The sequence below is a fragment of the Galendromus occidentalis genome, unplaced genomic scaffold (assembly GCF_000255335.2).
Source record: "Galendromus occidentalis unplaced genomic scaffold, Mocc_1.1 scf7180000075701, whole genome shotgun sequence".
Lineage (NCBI taxonomy): Eukaryota > Metazoa > Arthropoda > Arachnida > Mesostigmata > Phytoseiidae > Galendromus > Galendromus occidentalis.
Genome location: NW_003803691.1, coordinates 5,070 through 25,436, shown reverse-complemented (window position 1 = coordinate 25,436; position 20,367 = coordinate 5,070). Strand labels below are relative to the sequence as shown.

The 20,367-nt window shown below is 51.0% G+C and overlaps 5 protein-coding genes and 1 non-coding gene across 6 annotated transcripts; 4 read left to right on the top strand and 2 right to left on the bottom strand.

Annotated features, from left to right (window-relative positions):
* Window positions 1-793: 793 nt before the first annotated feature.
* On the top strand, window positions 794-865 carry TRNAT-CGU (transfer RNA threonine (anticodon CGU)). Its single transcript has one exon. It is a non-coding gene; the product is annotated as a tRNA-Thr (tRNA).
* Window positions 866-1,450: 585 nt separating this feature from the next.
* Window positions 1,451-2,770, bottom strand: Alg3 (Alg3, alpha-1,3- mannosyltransferase). Its single transcript, XM_003737935.3, has one exon. The coding sequence runs from the start codon at window positions 2,768-2,770 to the stop codon at window positions 1,526-1,528; it is 1,245 nt and encodes a 414-aa protein (XP_003737983.3). The 3' UTR covers window positions 1,451-1,525.
* A 498-nt stretch (window positions 2,771-3,268) lies between these two features.
* LOC108864787 (uncharacterized) lies at window positions 3,269-3,820 on the top strand. Its single transcript, XM_018641001.1, has one exon. The coding sequence runs from the start codon at window positions 3,269-3,271 to the stop codon at window positions 3,818-3,820; it is 552 nt and encodes a 183-aa protein (XP_018496517.1).
* A 631-nt stretch (window positions 3,821-4,451) lies between these two features.
* LOC100907299 (nose resistant to fluoxetine protein 6) lies at window positions 4,452-6,752 on the top strand. The gene has a single exon (XM_003737934.3). It carries the CDS (start codon window positions 4,617-4,619, stop codon window positions 6,750-6,752), a length of 2,136 nt encoding a protein of 711 aa, XP_003737982.2. The 5' UTR covers window positions 4,452-4,616.
* A 5,314-nt stretch (window positions 6,753-12,066) lies between these two features.
* Window positions 12,067-16,186, top strand: Pitslre (cyclin dependent kinase 11B pitslre). Its single transcript, XM_003737933.2, has 10 exons — window positions 12,067-12,457; window positions 12,664-12,855; window positions 13,342-13,557; window positions 13,648-13,791; window positions 13,955-14,031; window positions 14,137-14,643; window positions 14,734-14,855; window positions 14,994-15,221; window positions 15,379-15,571; window positions 15,692-16,186. Exons 1-10 carry the CDS (start codon window positions 12,417-12,419, stop codon window positions 16,129-16,131), a joined length of 2,160 nt encoding a protein of 719 aa, XP_003737981.1. The 5' UTR covers window positions 12,067-12,416; the 3' UTR covers window positions 16,132-16,186.
* A 126-nt stretch (window positions 16,187-16,312) lies between these two features.
* Mcm7 (minichromosome maintenance 7) lies at window positions 16,313-18,900 on the bottom strand. Its single transcript, XM_003737932.2, has 2 exons — window positions 18,735-18,900; window positions 16,313-18,498 (listed from the first exon to the last, which is right to left on the bottom strand). The coding sequence occupies exons 1-2, from the start codon at window positions 18,781-18,783 to the stop codon at window positions 16,361-16,363; spliced, it is 2,187 nt and encodes a 728-aa protein (XP_003737980.1). The 5' UTR covers window positions 18,784-18,900; the 3' UTR covers window positions 16,313-16,360.
* Window positions 18,901-20,367: the final 1,467 nt, after the last annotated feature.

The window sequence follows — 20,367 nt, the reverse complement described above, 5'->3', positions numbered from 1 at the left end:
ATGCTCTCTAGGGTGGAACTCCGGAGCTCTCAGGTGAAGTCAATCATTCGCACCTGCTAGAGGAAAAATCGGAGATGCCGCCCTTTTGACTTGAAGTTCCCGAGACTAATCAAGAATCAATCCCTCTTAATAATTAGGTAACTTCGGGATCAGATTCCGCAATCATTGGTGAAGAGAAATGAGACTCTGACCCGTAAGTTTCCACATTTCCCCCTCCCAATAGGCCGGTAATAGGTACACGCATGAGAAGTACACCCGTACGAAAGTTGTTGCCAGACACAGTCTGGTGTCTATGGTTTCGCCCAAACGTGAGATCCATCAGCTTGGAATGGAATCTAAGCACACCGAACGTTGGACGTCGCTGTTCCAAGAGTTTTAAATGGAGGAGATTTCGAGAAAGAGCGCCATTAGCAGACGCATTGAGGCAGGGGCGTCTGCTCGGACACCGGCGAGAAAAGGTATCATTTCTCCGCAGATTGAATAAACTCATCTTTGTCTTGACTTGACAAACGTTCGCCGTTCTCTGAGAGTTCTGTCCTCTCGGCAGTAGCGAGCATCGAGATCATTGGCTTGCCTCGGTGAATCGGAGACCTGTCTCGTCAGAAATGCGATTCGAATCGAAGTTGTGCTCCTATCATTCATTGATCGCAAAACTTCCAACCTGCCCTGAGAGTTTTCCCTATAGCCGACCTCGCCTCTTCGCAATGATCTCCCGCAGAAAGTCGCTGAATATCGGGATGTCGCCGAAGAGCAGGGAAGTTCTTGTATTGATTGCTCGCCCCCCGAGAGAGACGGCTCCGTGGCCAAGTGGTAAGGCGTCTGTCTCGTAAACAGAAGATCGTGGGTTCGAACCCCGCCGGGGCCTGTCAACATCTGTTTTGTGGCTTGTTTTATCGTCGTTTCGCGGTCTGAGCGCGAGTCCGAAATAAATATACACGCGCATTCTCAGCACTTCTCGATGAATCAGAAATCAGAACGTCGTTTTCTTCGCGCCATGCGCGTGTAGTGAAGAGCGGAGCTGTCAGTGGTCATAAGGACATGCCGGAATAATCTAGACGACCCGGAGATTAGAGAGCAATTTCAAAAACGTGTCAAGACAAAGCGGATGTCCCGGCGTGATCACTCGGGGGGAGGAGGGGGGCTCCGTCCAAGGAAAACGTAATTCATAAATTCATGAATCGATTCGACTTCTCAGCGGCTAGAGACCCAGATTTCGGGCACTGATAGTCGCCTAAGAAGAGAGGCTCGATCGAAATCGGGCATCCTGATGTCCAGGATTCCAGAGAACTCGTGGATTCGAAATTCGATATTCCTTGAATAATTCACATCAAGCTTCCTTAAAGTATATTTATTGCAAGAAATGACTTAGAATAGTACGTTCGTAGAAAACGATACCTAGATATTTGGGACTGCAGTCGGTACAAACATTCCTAGAAAAGTTGTGATGACATCGACGAGTAAGCTGGATTTGCGACTTTTGGTCGGTGTTCAGAATACTCCGATGCGTCTGTGCATTCGAATCGTCCTAGGCCGTCTTCTTCTTGATTACATAACGACTTTTCTGCGGCCAGCAGAACCAAAGTACGCAGAGTATGGAGAGATGGCACGCGTGAAGCGTGCACGACGAATACACTGTGCTCGGATAAGTGTTCCAGGACATCTCTATCAGACCCCAAAGAAGAAGCTTCGCGAGTGTCGTTATCGGCAAAGACCACAGTATGTACGGTATCGAATGGTAGTACCACACGTAGAACTGATAGTGGAGAGATCGTGCAAAAACTATCCCGATGAAGTTCGATACGAACATCGGGAACAAGATCTGGTCGGGCAGGAGAAGGTAAATCGAGCCGCCGTTATCGGTCTGGACGCGATTGATGGCGCAGTACCTCATGAATCGCGGGATGAAGGCCAGCAGAACGCCGACGTGGAGGGCAAGAAGGACCAGGTGGAAGCTTTTGCTGAGGAAGAGCCACTCCGGGATACAGCGGTAATTCACGGTCCATTCGTACTCGAAAACACGGCCCAGATCGAAGGCTCGCAGGATATACGACTCGTAGTTGCCGATGAGGAACGGAAGAGCCGGTATCAGCTGGACAAGCGCGCAGACCGTGAGATTTTTGAAGGTGTGCAAGTACCCGCCGGTATTGAGGAGAACGAAGAACAACGCGGGCGCGAACAGCAGGATATTCATTTTCACCGATACGGCGAAACTGTACATGAGACAACCCATGCTCCATCGCTTCTTGATGAAAAGCCCGAGCGCCACGTAGAGGATCAGCATCGCGACAGCATCGTTGAATAGGCGAAGCACGAAAATCGAGTGGATCCGATACGACGAGGCCGACATAAGAATCAGGACATATGGCGGAGTTTTTCGGGTTTTGGCGTAGAGGTGGAAAACGAGGTGCAACATGATCAAATAGAAGATCGCGAACACGTATTGAGCCATTCGGACATCGCGACCAGAGTTAGTGAAGAAGTACAGAGCGCTGAAGATGTACACAAAACCCGCCGGGTAGACCAACGGTCCCGTGTCCCCTTTCAGTTGAACGTAGTCGGTGGTGCCGTTGAGAACTCCCTCGACCTCCTGCATATACGCACGCCAGTCGATCTCCGTGTAGTTCACCCGGTGTATGATGAAGATATTCAGGACTAGTTCTATAAACAACAATACGTAACCCACAATCGAGAGCTTCTCCGGGTCGAATAAGAGATCTTTTAGGTGAGATACAACGACGCGCAACCGTTTTTTCAAACGGAGGCCCCCCATATCTGCGCGAAGGTCTTCACTCTTCACCACGGAACCGCACTCCGGTGGATAGAGTGCCGGATGGATGTTATTGTTGTTCCACGCGACGGTGTGGAGAAAGAAATGTCTGAAAGTCGGGAGCTAAGCGACGGAACATGGAGCGGCGTCGTTTCTCTCTGTGAAATGAGCATTGAAGGGGGGTCGAGCGGGAAACTCGCTCCTCTTATGCGGGGCTTCGAAGGGAAGCGCCCTCCGGAGCTACGTTCTTTGCAATATTGATGTACTCAGCTCGTGTTCCATGATTGTAGTGTCCAAATGTAGCTAGCAGCGGGTAGTAAGCTGTGGATATCTAGATGCACATCCTGAACTCGAGTCTTCATATTGCTAGAACACTGAAGGTGGCGCAGTCGACAAAAGTGACAGTGCGGAAGGAAAATGTACGATTCAGCTAATGGTTTCGCCCCTCCGAGGGAGTTTCTCCCAGAACCGGGAAACCCGATAATACAGTGGGAAGACTGGATGGAGAACTTCCGGACGTTCCTGGATGCTCGAGGAGATACGGCGTCGTGGCCGGTGACTCGGCGGATCGCAGTACTGAAGCATTGTCTCGGGGCAGAAGGGCAAGCCCAGTACAGAGCGATCGAACATCAAGAAGCCACGGGAGATGACGACTACGAGAAGGCAATCGACAGACTCAACCGGAGGTTCTCGTCGCGAAAAGAACTGGCGGCGGCCAGGATGGATTTCTTCAGTCGGGAGCAGCATCAAGGGCAATCGGTCCGAGAGTACGTGGCAGCGCTCCGGAGACTCGCAAACAAATGCAAGTTCCCCATGACAGCGGACGACGCAATCATCTCCCAGCTCACCGTGAGGACGAACAACGCGAGCGTCCGGAAAGAATTGCTAGCCTGCAAGGACAACGAGCACTTCGAGGATGCGGTTGCGGTCGCGGCACGGGCAGAAATCAACGCGAAAAAAGCGGCGGAGTTCGGAAATAACGCAGCCCGAATGACTCCAACCGAAGCGATGGTCAAAAGGGTTGTGACCCGGATTCGCAGTGGTGATTGTTAGAAATAGGGATTTCAATTAGATAGTGAGGCTCTGAGCCCCTTAGCTTAGAGAACCGATTCCGGGGTTCACCCCACTCGTGCGTCGGGTGCGGTGAGTTTTCGATTCCAGAACCCAATTCCACATTCCAGATTCGATTCCAGATTAGATGGCTAGACAGAGAGGACTCCGGAACCATCAATCAAGCTAGTCCGATCTGAATTCCTTCGCCTGTCTAAGGGGGTTGAACCCTAAGTAGATCACCCTAGGTAATCAAGCATCCTCTCAGAGGATAGCTCTCCCCCTCTATACTAGATCTGTATTTAAGCAGCGCCTAGATAGAAATAAAAGATGAACACTGTGACTGAATCCCCGAGCTGCTACTCTGCGTCTCACTGCGTGATCAAAGCCCCTGAGCTAGTTCCGAGCCAAGTTTCCCCAGAACCTGCGATCGACAGCTCCAGGTTGAACACGTAATCAGCACTTTTAGCTCTACAAAACAGAAGTTTTTCAAGATACAACGTTCAGGAAGATTGAATCACAACTACGTTCGAGTCGCGCGATGCGGTTGTGGTCGGGCCTGTTTCTGCTCACGGCGCTCGTGACACGAGGGTCGTGTATCGTCGAGCAGCTGGAGAACACGGAGCACGGCAGCAACAAGAACGAGCTCCGGTCCTACCTGGACGCCGCCAAGCCGTTCTTGGCGTCGTTCTGCAATTTCGGGAAGACCGAAGGCGAGCCTTACGAAGAATGCCAAAAATGTACAGAGTCTCTCAAGCTATTCCTCGATCATCTTGCCGAACAACGAACATGGGCCGTAATGATGGCCGATGCCTTCGTCAAACCCCCGACGGGGATCTTGTCAGGAACCTTCAGCTTCGTGTCGAACTACGATCAATGTCTGAAAATTCCTGAGTTCGATCTCGACGACATTGAAAACGTTCTGCAGAAATATCCGCGACTACCCTCGAAAGTCAAAGGAGCTTACTGCAGCTTCAAGCTGCGTTTGAAGAGGAACAAATACTTCAAACGACCCGAGAACGAAACCCTCAGCGAATTCCAGGAGAATATGAAGAAGGAAGAGCACAAGATGGATGATGTGTACAAACTGCAGCCTGAGTTTCCCGGATACGTGGGACTTTGCGTCCCCTCGCCCTGCTCCAAAGTGTCATTCGAGAATCTCGGTCTGGCGATGAAGAACATACTACTCAAGTATATCAAACCCAATCGAGAAAAGTTTCCGATCTTGGTCGGCATTGACGCGGTGTCCTGCCATCAAGCCGATGATCTCCCCCCCGCCAGTTTTGGTACCAGATTCATCTCTGGCATATTCATCCTCCTGGCGATAATCGTTCTCATCGGAACTCTCGCGGACGTCGTCTTCTGCTTGAAACAGAAGCGCGATCATATTTCCAAGGATGAGGCCAAACACTCGTATGACTTCGCCTTGGAGGGTAACTTCTCACAAATGCTCCGCTCGTGCTCGGCCGTGGTCTCTTTCAGGCAGTTGATGGATACGCGTGTCCCAACGCACACCGTCAAGTGCCTTTACGGAGTCAAATTTTTCGCCATAGTCTGGCTCATTATGGGAAACACGGGCCAGCTTCGCGCAGGAAATATGACGACGAACATGAAAGAGATGGAGAAAACCCTCCAAACAATGACCACGCAGTTCGTACTCAACAAAGATTTGGCCGTCGATACTCTGCTGGTTGTGAGCGGGGTTTTGTCTGCGTTCGGACTCTCGAAGAGAAACGGCGTCGGTCACGTCCTGCGCTACAGCGGTCACCGACTCATGAAGACAGTGCCGATGTACTATCTCCTGCTTTGGTTCCTCATATGTTGCTTCGCGCGCATGGGAGCAGGACCCACGTGGGATATCGAGAGTCAACGTTACTTGTCGAAGTGCGGGACGACGTGGTGGGCAAACATGGCATTCATTAACAACTTCCTCAAGGTTGAAAATCAGTGTATGCCCCACTCATGGCTCGTCGCCTATCTGATGCAAGGCCTCATCGTTGCCGTCATAGCTACGTTTTCCTGGAAAAAGATGGAAAACGTGACCCATTTCGTACTCGGAGTTCTAGTCGTGACGACGATGGTCATAGATTTTGTTCTGAACCTGACGAATAATCTGGGCCCTACGACGCTTCTTCGGGAATACCGTTTAGGATCGAAGAACGACTACATGTCGATTGTGGGAATGCAGATCTACAGCCGAGGGGGCCCGTTCTTCATCGGTCTCATCATAGGTTTCATCTTCCACCAAAAGATGAACAGCAAGGGCACGTTCAGCAAGCTCGGCCGACTTGCCACAACACTCCTGTGGCTAATGATTTTGACCGTGGTTATTGTGACCATGAACGCCACGTTCGATTGGAACCGAGGTGCATCGTATCCCAGCAACTCCGTTTCGGCTGTTTACGACGCATGCCATCGCGTAGTGTTCGCGCTGGGTACGGGGCTTCTCATCATGTTGTGCCACGCAAAGAAAGGAGGAATCGTCAACATGCTCTTGTCGTGGCCCGGTTTTATTCCTGTGGGCAAACTCTGGCTCCTTATCTATCTTGTGCACCCGTTTGTTATTTTTCACAGCAACGGCACCCTTCGCGCCCCTGTATATTACACCAAAAAACAGCTCTTCTCCGAAATCTTGTGGAACCTCGTCATCTCCATTGTTGTTTCGGTCGTGCTCCATATCCTGCTTGTAGCTCCGTTCCAGGCTATCGAGCGCTTCTTCTACGACACTTTCATCGAGCCATCCGATGAGAGTGATTTTAGCATTCTCTACCTGCGGTACACTAATCTGAAGAAGGATGTGGAGACCGGCAGCTCGAATCAGAGCAGTCCTTCAGCGCGGAAAGACCGGGAAGAGCTGCCCGAACCCTACGACAAGCATCAGAGAGATTATCCCAACGGCGAAGACACGACGGACAAATCCGACGAAAAAGTATGAACACTGTAACTAAATCCCCGTGCTGCTACTCTGCGTCTCACTGCGTGATCAAAGCCCCTGAGCTAGTTCCGAGCCAAGTTTCCCCAGAACCTGCGATCGACAGCTCCAGGTTTAACTGTGATTATTGACCACTTCTCAAAATGGGTGGAAGTAGAATTCATGCAGGAAGTACCCTAGATAGACAACTACATAGACTCACGCATACATATGTGAGCTTCTCAAAACCCAAGCAGCATCATTCCAAGATACTAACGACGATTCAGGCAATACTCCTGGAATCTATATCTATATCTTCTTCTTCTATATATGTATATAAAAATCTCCGCAGGGTTCCTATGTTACCTATGCTCGCCAAAACTGCTGAACGGATTCTCATTAAACTTGACAACATTAACCATACCCATTGCGGGATGGTTTGTATACGGTCAAAAACCTATTTCTGATTCCCCAAAGCCCCCAATTTCGCCTCTTGCCTCAGTCGGCTCAAAATCGTCGTCTTTTTTTGCGTTTCTCGAGCGGTACAATCGGTTCGGTGAGGGGTAGCGAGCAACCTTACACGACCGAACGGGTCACCCTACCCTATGACATGATTTCGTCGTAACGGGAGTTCGATCGCTCTCTTCGTTTCATCGTCCCCGTGAAGTCTTGAGGGTCGGAATCAAGATCGGGGACATTGGGGACCAACTCCATACGGTCAATACGGGGGTCTTATCGCTCTCGCGGTCATCGTGCCCGTCCAGGCTTGAGAGTCAGGGAATCGAGAATGGGTGCCGTCCACGCGCGTGCTCTTTCTTCGATTTCCATCGAAGATATTGAGCATCGAGAATTGAGGCCAAGGATGCACCGCGTTTTGTCTCTTGAAACCCGCTCAGCTGAGACTGCGGAGCAGCAGACTTTTAGCCTGGCATACAGAGACAGAGTGATGCGCGATGAGGACGAACGGCTCACGGCTCACGGTCAATCGAATCGCTCTGCGTTGCGTTCGATTTTGATTCCATGCACCTTCTGACGTGAAACGTCTCAATCGAAATGGCTTTCGAGGCGTCGGGAGGCGTGCTCTCGAGCATGGACATCGAGAGCCTCAATGACTGATTAGAGCAGCGTTTCTCAAACTAAAGGGACGCGTCTCCCGGGTTGAAGGAAAAAAAGTTCACCAGGGCTTGATTTACACAATCGAGCCCTGACCGCTCCTCACCATGTAGAATCGGGAGGACACCGATTGAATGAAGAAAACTTCACATCGGACGAAACCGAATCATGTGTACCTCGATGATTCTGGTGATATACGAATCAAGATCAAGAAGAAGAAGGATCCTTTGGGGCAATCGAGAATGCGTTTCACGTCCAAACTTACGGTAGTGTCTCTGACACTACCTGCCAGGGGCTTTTTTCATATTGTCGACACTCTGTTGTCGATGTCGGTGATATGAGTGTCATATGTTCATCCTGTCGTGAGTTGTGAATCGAAAATGAATCCTGGGGAGCATGCGGCGCGGGTTAGAAATCGTGATGATTCTGTGTGGGAAATTTGAGGGCGGAATCCCCGATCATACCGACCGACAAAGTTCGGGTTCAAACGGCTGCGATTTGCCGTGCTTCCCGTGCGTGTCAATAAGGCACAAGGTCAATCACTGAAGGCATGCGGCCTGATCTTCGAGAATCCGTGCTCATATCGCACGGATGACTATTCGTAGAATGTTCACGTGTCGGTGAATCATCGAATTCGTTTGTTGTGTACGCACCGGATAGTGGGACAAAAGACTCCGTTCATCTTGGAATGATCAGTTGAAGATTCATATGAGCATCATCTGTTCATGGTTGGGAATAAATCATCGGGGTACATGATGTGAAGGTGGGTGAGTGTGATGTGTAATGTTTCGGTTTTCGTTTCTGATGATGTCCGAAGTTCGGACTCCAGAACAATGCTTTCGGCACAAACCGGATGGTGAGACCAAAGGTGTGTGTGTGGTGCCCGTTCAGGCTCGAGAGTCATGGAATCAAGATCGGATTTATATGAGCATCATACATGGTCATGTTTGGAGATGAATCCTCGAGGCATATGATGCGCAGGTGGGTAAAACTGAATCCCCGAGCTGCCACTCTGCGTCTCACTGCGTGATCAAAGCCCCTGAGCTAGTTCCGAGCCAAGTTTCCCCAGAACCTGCGATCGACAGCTCCAGGTTTAACAGTGATTATTGACTACTTCTCAAAATGGGTGGAAGTAGAATTCATGCAGGAAGTACCCGCGAGCAAAATTGTGAATATGTTCAGGGAACTATTTTTTTATCGAGAGGGAGTCCCAAGAGAGATCTTCAGCGATAACGTCGTTCAATTTGTGAGCCGAGAGTTCCAGGCAATGTTGAACGAATTCGGTCTCCGACACCAAGGCACCCCGAATTATAACCCAACGGCCAACGGACTGGTCGAGCGACTCAACCGAACACTCGGAGGGTTCCTGGAAACAGCAAGAACGAGAGGAGGGGAGATCAAAGAGAGAATCCGCGAGATGATCGGAGCATACAATTCCACACCCCAGGGAACGACAGGCCAATCGCCAGCTGAACTGCTCCACGGAAGAAGAATGAGAACACGCTTGGACGTCGTGAATCTCGTCACGACGGGACTCGAGAATATTCTCCACCATTCTCTGGAATGCCGCAGGTGCCGATGCCAGTCCAAACGGAACTCTTTTGAAACGAAAGAGACCCCATGGATAAAATGATGGCCGTCAGGACTCTGGATTCCTCTGTGAGCTCCACCTGGTGATATGCAGAACGTGCATCCAACTTCGAGAACACGCTCGCTCCACCCAGCTTTGTCAACAAATCCTCCAAGCGTGGCAGGGGGAACACATCCGCGACAATCGCTTGGTTCACCGCCCTTAGGTCAACACATGCGATCATCTCGCGGATTCTCTCTTTGATCTGCCCTCCTCTGGTTTTTGCTGTTTCCAGGAGCCCTCCGAGTTTTCGGTTGCATCGCTCGACCAGTCCTCCGAGAGTAAGAGGGGGGTTGATCCGAGGGCAGCTATATACGCAATGGAATAAAGGGAAACTGGGCAGTCTCGTGAACTCGTGTCTTGATTCCGCTAGAACACTAAAATGATCTTTGAGCTCTCCGGGGTCCAGAGGCCACCGTAGGCCACCGCAGCCGCGTTTTTTTTTCAGTTAAGGGTCTCGGATTTCCACCCGGCGCGATCTCTTGGATCCTATTCGCTCTCCTTCCTCCGAATTCTTTCTTGCCTCATAGGGAGTCCGCTATCTCCCTCCCTGGCATTCGCTTCACCTATCGAGCCTGACAATCTATATATATAAAAGCGAATGTATGTGGGTCCGTGGGTGACCTATAGACTCTCAAGCCATTGCGCGGATCGACGCCAATTTTGGTCTGATGGTCCACCGGGCTCTTCGGGAAGGTTCTTAGGGGGTTGCTGTGTGTCAGCGATCCACCGTTTCACCGAAAACAGAAATTATTGTGTCCAAGCTGGTGCTTCGTTGTTGAAAAAGCTGAGATTTATACCGGTGACCTATAGGCTCTCAAGCCATTGCGCGGATCGACGCCAATTTTGGTCAGATGGTCCACCGGGCTCTTTGGGAAGGTTCTTAAGGGGTCGTTGTCTGTCTGCGGTTCACCGTTCTGTTACAAAAGACAATTATTGCGTCCAATTGGTGCTTCGTCGTTGGATGTGAGTTTCAATTTACCGTTGCTGGGAACGGGTGGAACAAGGAGACAGCTAAATTATTAGAAAGGGGGTAAACGGGTGCCCGTTCAGATCGTGGCAAGTCAGGGGACTTTGCTCTCAAAGAAAATGTTGAGACAGAGAGAGCGGGAGGAAGGAGAAGCAAGGGGAAATCTTGAAACGGATAAGCACGAACGGGGAAAACTAACCCGATTCGCACCCATCGGAGTTGAAATCAGCCGAGAAATTAGCACGGGAAGATGAGGGGAGGGGACTGGACCTCACGATCATCAGTGTTAAGAGCGGAAACAGACATGAGGAGGGCAGTTCTCGGCGAGGTTCAACAAGAAAGCGCGTATATCCGAATTCACTCATTCCCGTTCCTCATTCACCGCTGCTGAAAATAGAGGACAGGCAGACGCGTTTTTCTGGACGGATGGAAGAAGATTTTTGAAGCCCAGGGAGAGGGGAGAAATGGAAGGGACTTAGGATACGGGGTATATAGGGACCACGGAGAAAGTAAACGAGGGCACGGAGGGAGAACGGGAGAAGGATTTAACGGGAGGAAAGGTAGGAAGACGAGCGAGAGACACGGGGAAACAACGGGAAACGGAAAAGAGGAAAGGGGGCTGGATGAGAACGTGGTACTCGAGAGGATTGAGCATCGGAGGGAAGATATAGGGGCGAACGAGGAAATAGAGAGAAACAGGGGTACAGAGAGAAACGGGGATTCAGAGGAGAGGGGATTCAGAGAGAAACGGGGGTACAGAGAGAAACGGGAAAGAATTGAGAAATTAGACGGAAATGAGGGTATAAGATGAAACGGGGCGGAAGGAGAAGGGACATGGAGCAAATTGAAGGGAGAGAAAATCGAAAGGGAAGAACGCAAAAGGGAAGAACACCAAACGCGGAGGAACACGAAATGCTCGCGGCAAAGCGCGACGGGCACGGCTAGAGCATTGTCCGGTTTTCGCCTTGGCAATCTATATATAAAAGCGAATGTATGTCTGTCTGTGGGTAACCTATAGACTATCAAACCGTTCAGCGGATTGCCGTCAATTTTGGTCTGATGGTCCACCCGGATTCCGCGAAGGTTCTTGGGGGTGTGCTTTGAGTCAGCGATCTACCGTTCCACCAAAGAGAGGCCGAACAGGGTCGCGGCAACGCGCGACGAGCACGGCTAGTCGAAATATATACTCTTCTATCGATCTACAACCCTCGCTCATTTGCCGGGAGCCAGCCTTCGCTCCCCGAGGCAACCGCGTTCGAAATTCCTGCTCCTTCCTTTTTCATGCGCGGACCGATCCGCGCTTAGAGGCCGTCGGTCTTCCGCCTAGAGCCGTTTATTCTTGTTCATCATCGTCATCTAATGCGACATGACAAAGGTCATGGGAGGTAGCTTTTGCGTGACAACTCGGGAATATTGAAGCCTCTGCATCAGCAGCTCCTGAAGCTCTCGGGGCGCGCTACACTTAAGAGCCACGCAGGTCGGTACAACATTCGACGAACCGCTCGCGACACATTAGAATGCGGTCATCCAAGAACCGCGCTGTGAGGGTTTGCTGTTGTGTCGATATCGCTCTTCTTCTCTCTCTCTGGCGGCTGCTGCCTGTTGTTGCAAGAGCAGACGACGACGTCTGAAATTCGAAATGAAGATAAACAAGCTTTGGTGAAGTGGAGGAATGCACAAAACCCATGTATTTGAGTGCCCTTGTCATCGGCAGCGGAGTACGGCTTTCGATTTCTGTGCCTAAGGGCTCCATCAACGAGACGAAACTGGCTTACTTGGCCGGATCCCGCGTGCGTTGTATTCACCGGGACGAGAGAGTTCACGAAGGCTGAGCCGGCGGCCATCGTCAGTAAATTACGCGGTCCTCCTTAGAGGAGAATCCATATAGGGACAACATACCTCCGAGAGCCGGCTTACTGCCTTCCGAAAGTTTCGAGATCAGTTCTCGTCAGAAGGATTAGCGACGCCTTGCGGTATGAAGTCCGATTCTGAAGAGGGCGAAATCGCGCGTGTGAGGTACGTCTCACCGACTGGCGTTCGAAATATTCTGCTGGACACTCACTTGGACGCGTATTCCGACAGCTTTTGACGAGCTCTGTCGTGCTTATTCTGGCAATCTGTCAGGTCACGAGCGATGCTTTTCGATGGCGTTCTCGATGGCAATCTCCAGTCCTCAATGAACTTGGATCTTCCCTGACGTAGGACTCGCGTTTTGATTGCAGCGGGAGCGAAGCTCAATCCGATGATCAAGAAGATCAGGATCACCTCGAGATCAAGCCACCGCAACACCAGTATACCGAGCGAGATTCCCACCGTTCGAAACATCATGAATACAGGGGTCGCACAAGTGGAGAAAAGAGACCCTCAGATTCGAAGGGCGACAGGCGACACCAGAGCAAACGTCATAGATACAGGTACAGCGATGCTCTACTTCCATTCCAGTTTCATTCTGAACGCCGCATCTCCATATGCCATAGATATTTCAATAGGGTGCCAGTCTCCATCAAGCCGACAGTCTCAAATAAACGGGCAGGTCTTGGTGCATAGAAGAAATTTACGGGTAGTCTCTGATGAACGGGCGCCGTCGAGGATAGGGATTCACTTGCACGAATCGCGAGGGATGGATCCGTTCCCCTCTGCTCGTTTGTGTGACTGAACAGCATGCTCCTCGTGAATCCGATTGATCTCGTAGCCAGAGGCATACCGTGCCGTTCGAAAGAGCCCAGTTTTCCCCCGAAAAAAAGTGTTTTGAAATCCCGCAATGCCGCCCCTAAAGCCCCCGAAAAAAATCCGCCGCCTGAGATATCGGCGGGCTTGCCCTATAATGATGACTATCCACGGTGACTGATATCGAGTGATCCCTATGGGGATTTGTCTCACATTTTCCATTCGAATTGCAGCAGGGAACGGGAGCGTGAAGGTCTAGTTCATGGAGATCACGATAGACGCCGTGATAGTAAACGTAAAGAGAGTTCGAGGCAAACACAAGACAGACGTGAGCGAAGATCCGACCGCGATGACAAATACCGAGAGAAGGAGACATCCGAAAAATCTTCCGTCAGAGATGCGCGGGAGAAGCTCGTCAAGCTTCGGACTGAATCGAAGGAGAAACCAAGGTGAGCTTCGGATTTGGATATGGGAACTATCTCCTAAGATTTTATTGTCAAGATGATGACGGAAGATACTCAGCCGATGTTTATATCCAGTGCTCTGGACTCCGGGGACGAGGAGCTGCGCAGGAGACGCGAGCGTCTTCTCGCGAATTATCATGAGCACGAGAGAGAGAAACGTGAACGAGAGAAGGAGAGACTCAAAGAGAAATCAACCCAGGAACGTGAACTGCCCGCTAGGTGAGTATCACGGGAGACTCCCTGGGGAGCCTGGTGACTTCGGATTGGAACTTCTGGTCGGGGAATCCGGAGATTTGTTTTCCTCGAAAATATCAGAGGAAACACGAGGAGGATCCAAAGGGTTTGTCCCAGGGTTGAGCTCACCTTTGCTTCTCCCTTCAAGCTATAAGTTCGACCCCGAGGATGACGGCGAGAAGAAGAAAAACACAGACGATAGAACGAAGAAACCCGAGCGAAAGAGTAAGATTCGTCCCGAGAGTGCGGCCCTCGTCTTGCGATCGATGGATTTAGTTTCTTAGGATGTTTTTTATTTCGTCATTATTATACGGTGAGTGTTCCCCGTAGGTTCCTCGAAAAAAACTGGCGGAAGCGACAATAGCGCAGACTCGTCCGATTCTGAAGAGAGCAGTGGTAGCGAGGACGAGGAGGAAGAGGACGATTCCGAAGACGCCACCGCCGACGAGGATCACGACGGTGCTTCTACCGGCGAACGCAAACCCCGATCAGATGATGAACGGGTGAAGTCGTCGCCCGTCAACGCGATAGACGTCGATCGAAACAGTGACAACGGCGACGATCGCATTGACAAAGCTGAAGATGACGATGAAGATCCAAATCGCGAGAGGAGTCGCGAGAGAGATATCCGCGAGGTGGATGAGTTCCTCGAGAATCGCCCTACTCGCGATAAAGACGAAGACTCCCAGGATGCGGCGGATCCGGATTCCGAGGAGGATTTGATCGATTACCTGCCGGCGGTTCAAGGTTGTCGACGGGTGGAGGAGTTCCATTGTCTCAACAGAATTGAGGAAGGCACCTATGGAGTCGTGTACCGAGCGAAGTGCAAGCTAACGAGTGAGTCATTGCCGTAATTGTCCGATGAGGATTTTTTCGCTATTTTTCATTCGAGATTGACGAGAGCTAGCGAGCTTACTATTTTCCAAGATGAAATCGTGGCCCTGAAACGTCTCAAGATGGAGAATGAGAAAGAAGGATTTCCGATCACTTCACTCAGAGAGATACACACCTTATTGAAAGCTCAACACCCAAACATCGTTACCGTCAGGGTGAGTCCGGCACTCGTCGAGAAATTTCCCTTCTCAACGCTGAAAGCGTCTCAGCGCGGTAGATGTCGTCGACGGTATCCCCGGCCGTCGTGGATTTCATTTCGTGCGCCTCCAACTTTCCCCTTCGATCATTCATAGGAAATCGTGGTCGGGAGCAACATGGACAAAATCTACATAGTGATGGACTACGTAGAACATGATCTCAAGAGTCTCATGGAGACGATGAAGGCTCCATTCCTCACTGGAGAAGTGAAAACTCTCATGATACAGCTCCTGCGAGCCGTGGCTCACATGCACGATAATTGGATACTTCACAGGGATCTGAAGACTTCCAACCTGCTCCTCAGCCACAAAGGCATTCTGAAGGTACAGCTCATCAGAGATTCGAGACAGATTATTTCTTGGCTCAGACGGGCTCCCTCGCCGTTTTCCGTCGATTTCGTTACTACGCCCCCGAATATGGATCAATTCGAATTCGAGATAGGAGTTTTCCACCGCGTGTCCGACTCATTTTCTCTTCTAGGTGGGAGATTTCGGTTTGGGTCGGGAATACGGATCCCCACTGAAGAACTACACGCCCATCGTGGTCACTCTATGGTACCGAGCCCCGGAGCTCTTACTGGGTAGCAAGGAGTACTCTTGTCCCATAGATGTTTGGAGCGTGGGCTGCATTTTCGGGGAGCTGCTCACGATGGCGCCTCTATTCCCAGGGAAAAGTAAGTGCGAAATTTCCGTAGTCGTAAGTCCCCGATCGAAGGAGAGCATGTCCCGAATTCTACATTTTCCGGCCGATGGAGATCTCCCCATCATCTCGTAAGAAACTCTCTCGATTCCAGGTGAGATCGACGAATTGAATAAGATTTTCAAAGCCCTCGGCACGCCGTCGGAGAAAATCTGGCCCGGATACAACGAGCTGCCCATGGTCAAGAAATTCTCTTTCGAGCACCAGCCCTTCAATCACCTGAGGAAGAAGATCAGCGAGGACAAGCTCACGGATACCGGATTCAAACTCTTAAACAAATTGTTGACGTACTGTCCACAGAAACGGATAACCGCGGAGGAGGCGTTGCACCACGAATGGTTCGAAGAGTCACCTGAGCCCATAGACCCAGAGATGTTCCCTACCTGGCCGGCGAAGTCCGAGGGAGGCAGTCGGAAAGCACATTCGCCTAAACCTCCCGCCGGTGGACAACAGTATTCGATGCAGAATCTTACCATGCAGAATGAATTGTTCCCTTCCCGTTTCGGAATAGGGAGGAATATCAACACGCCGTGATCATCATGTTTGAATAAATGCGAAATATACGAGAACCCACATTGTTCGAAACTATTAAGAATTCTATTTTTTCCCCATCGAAGCTCCGATACCTACGAAATGGGGCAGACACTTTCAAGGGTCATGTATCTCAATCATTTTTATTGAGAAGGCTTTCGAGAGAAGATCCGTATGGAGATGACTGTCTGCTATAGATGAAGTGGGTGTTTTCATTATTTTTACGTTATTATTAGATGAAGGTGAGTCGAGTCCCGTTCTGGTTGAGTTGCCAGACGTTGAGTTCCTCGTACTCTTTGATGGCTTTGTCGAAATCACTCTGCTTGATTCCCTTCGATGTGCAGAGATCGAGCAATTCCGAAATCCTCGCCGAATTCGAGCCGGTGGACGACGCGAATTCCTGGATGATGTGATACACGCGGTCGACAACCGATTGCGGCCTCTTGTTCTGTGCATCCGGTTGGTTGTGGAGCGAGGCCTTAGACGCTTCCATGAGACGCAGAGCTTCATCCACGTCTTCCTTTTCTACGATCTCACTCGTTCGAAGACGAGCGAGTGCGCTGGCCAATCGGAGGATGGCGAGGAGAGTCCTCGGTGACATGAACGCCGCGTCGGCCCCTCCGCCGCGAGCGTCCTTCCGGATGGCGACGTAACCTTTGACGATGTATTCGGTGAGCTCTTCGGGAACGTACGGGTCGACTTTCTGACACGAGTGGATGTACCGTCTGAGGAGCTTCATGTCCAGAGGGGTGAAGCTCAGCTGAGGCTCAGTACAGTTTTGGTGGACGTAGAAGATATGCTGTGCGAGTCGGAGATCGCTTTCGCGATCGATTTTGTCTTGGATCAAGAACAGGAGATCGAATCTGGACAACAGAGCCGCCGGGAGATTCACGTTCTGCTCAATGGTCTTTTTGACATTGTAGCGACCGTACAGAGGATTGGCAGCTGCGAGGATCGACACGCGAGCGTTGAGGGTGGTCATGATTCCCGCCTTTGCGATCGAGATGGTCTGCTGTTCCATAACTTCATGGATAGCCGTTCGGTCATTTTCGTGCATTTTATCGAACTCGTCAATGCAGCAAATACCGCCGTCAGCGAGAACGAGCACCCCTCCCTCGAGTGTCATTTCACCGGTGAGGGGATCCTTCATGACAGAGGCCGTCAAACCCACGCCGGAAGAACCACTGCCAGTCGTGTACTGACTACGTGGGCACAGTCGAGTGACGTAACCCAGTAGCTGCGACTTCGCCACTCCAGGATCGCCCATGAGGCAGACATTAATGGTGCCTCTGATGTGCATGCCGTCGGCCGGTCTTTTGTCGACTCCTCCGACAAGTTGGAGGAGAAGAGCTTTCTTGACGTCGACGTGACCGAAAATCTCGGGCGCGATCGATCCAGCGAGTTTTTCAAAGAAATCCTCTTCTTGTATGGCCTGGAGCTCCTCCTCTGTGAGGTCCTCCTCGAGTTCGGCGGTTTCGAGCTTGTTCATTTTGATGATGCTGTGAGCCTCGACGTAAGAGCTCGACAGCAGACCCGACATCATTTGACGGAAACCGGCTTTCTGCTGCGGCAGGTACACGCCTGTGATGTTGACGTGGTCTCCCGGCTGGCATAGACGAGTATTTTCCCCACGAGCGTAGACGACTGTCGTCCGAGGCACGTCTCCTACCGGAACCTGGTCACTGTGTTCCTGAATCCGCAGCTCCTGGAACTTCATGAACTTCGAGCCCCGAGTTTGAAGGGCGAGTTTCCCACCGCTCTTGTTGGTCTTGCAGTCCTGTGACGGACAGGTGTCGAGCGGGGTGAATTGATTCGAAATGATTGGTTGATAAGTTTCCGCCCCACATTGGTCGCAGATATAAGTGGCAACGCTCATCAGAGGCTTGACTTCGGTGCAGCGGATCACCACACCCTTCACCCCGATGAGCTTACCGAGGTAGATGGCTTTCAGATCCCGAACCGAGCTCATTTTCTGCTCGGCGGGCAACTTGAAGTAAACTTCGAAACGCTTCAGGAGCTCTGGTGGGTAATTGTTACGCGGATCGTGCGTGTCGCCAGGCTGTCGCAAACGTTGCTCCATCATGATACGGTGCTCGATATACACGTCGAGTGTGTCTTTAGGCACGGAGTCCCTAGTTTTCATCTCGGGTAGGAGATCGTATACGCTGTCGGAGAATATTTTCTCGTAGCGACGAGCATTGTTGATGATGGCTTCGGTGAGTTCGGGGTCATATTCGGAAACGTCATCTAGGGAAACGACGAGAGACGTCTGCTCTCGGTGAGCGATCTCGCGGATCTGATCGGCGTAAACGCGAACTTTCTTGCGGCCATCTCGTTTCACGAATTCCTTGAAGAAATTGCCGACGCGCTCTGGAATCGGAACAGCGATTTTATTTTCACGAGTTGTCGGCTAGAGCATTCGCTCAGCTGTCGCGACTGGAATTGTCCCCACGTACCGGTGAAGACGCCGACATCCCCTGTTTCATATAAGACTTTCTAACGACTAAAGAATCTATGAACCACGATGAGATGAAATTTAAATGTCCGCTCGTTCCACTTCGTCGTGCGACGTCGGAAACTTTCCGACTTTAACGGTTACGACTCACCTTTAGCCGAAGTGTAGTCCCTCTCGTTGAATTTGCCGGTGTCTGCCATGGTTTTTGTCACGGAGGATCACTTTCCAGCGCCGCTAACTGCGAAATGGACTCGCGTCAAGTTCACGGGGAAATCAGTTGAGCTTGTGTCCACACAAAGCGCCCATAGGCGATCATTGGCGCCAAGAATTTGGCGGGCTTTACCCTCACCACTGTGGTGCCACAACGAGCACCGGCGAACGCATCACACATTTGAACCATCGAGAGCAATCAGATGAAGACATGAAATCCGGTTTGTGAGCTTGAACGCTTTGTACGGCGCACTCTTGTACGCTTGTACGTATGCTGAGGAGAGCGTACAATTCTACGTATGTTAAATCTATGGGAGGTGCGTACAAGAAAAACGCGGCGTAAAATTCCACAAAAATGGAAGCTCACCATGGGGAGGGTACACGATGGGACTGATGATCTTTGCTGAGTATTTGTCAGTGATCGGGCGGTCCCTTCCACATTTTTTCGGCTCGGATTTTCAGACATGTCGGATCACACGGGATTACGCAGTATCACGAAGCATCCCCGTCACGATGAGATCGCCCGGGATAACGGGGAGAAACATGGGATGACGATACACGAACGAACGGCCATGTTCCTTTCTTTTTGTTTTGACTCCGAGCGCGATGAATCGGTTCCGGACCCTACGTGGATAGTGATAGGTGAATTTCCGCGATTCCGGGAACTCATAGGTCTAGTTAGAAGTACCGCAGGTTTTCTAAAAACATCAGATTCCTTTGGGGGGTTGTCTCGATATCTCATCCATTCATCGTACTCGTCTGAGTCCAGGCCCAGGCTGTTTCACCTGCGCCGGCATGACAAATATCGCGCCTCCCGCAGCAGGCAGGTACATGTGACAACACATGGCACAGGAACCGCACTTGCCCATCAGACTGACCAGAGATCGATGGCAGAGATCGATGTCGACGTTGATCTCGCCCCTCATTTTTCCTACATCGACTGAAAGCGCGTAGAGGAACCGGCCTTTTCGCATTTCTCTCTTCAGTAGAGTCAAGTTCAGAATGCCACCCGATGACTTGACTCCCGACACCACCTTTACTTTGAACACGCCTGTTATTTCCGGATGTTTCGTGACGATATTTTTCATCTGTTGAGATGTCATCTTGACTCCAATTTTTCCCCAGAAACGGATAACGATATGTCGGTCCGTTATCCTGAGGATGGTCTCCGCTTCCACACGCTTCGGCTGCAGGGCCATGGTGAATGCTTCGTCATTCATGTGGGTGGAGTTTTTATATCGATATTCTGGCTCGTGGACAGGTTCCTGACGAAGCTCGCGACGTTGTCTTCGGCTCATTGCAGCGGCCGTCGGGAAGCTTGAGGCCCATAGCGATTGGGAGTACGCTGCGGAGACTCGCATCTAAGATTCTTCTGGCGGGTGTGAAGGGGCCCGTGGCTGCTGTGCTCAACCCACGTCAGCTAGGGTTCGCGACCCGAGGTGGCTCGGAGGCTGCAGTTCACACCGTGCGCACGTTCTCGCACCGAAAAGAGTACTCAAGGTTCCGGAACGCTTCCAACAGTCACCGACACCATGTTGAAGCAGGCCCATAAGCACGCACCGGAAATATATCGG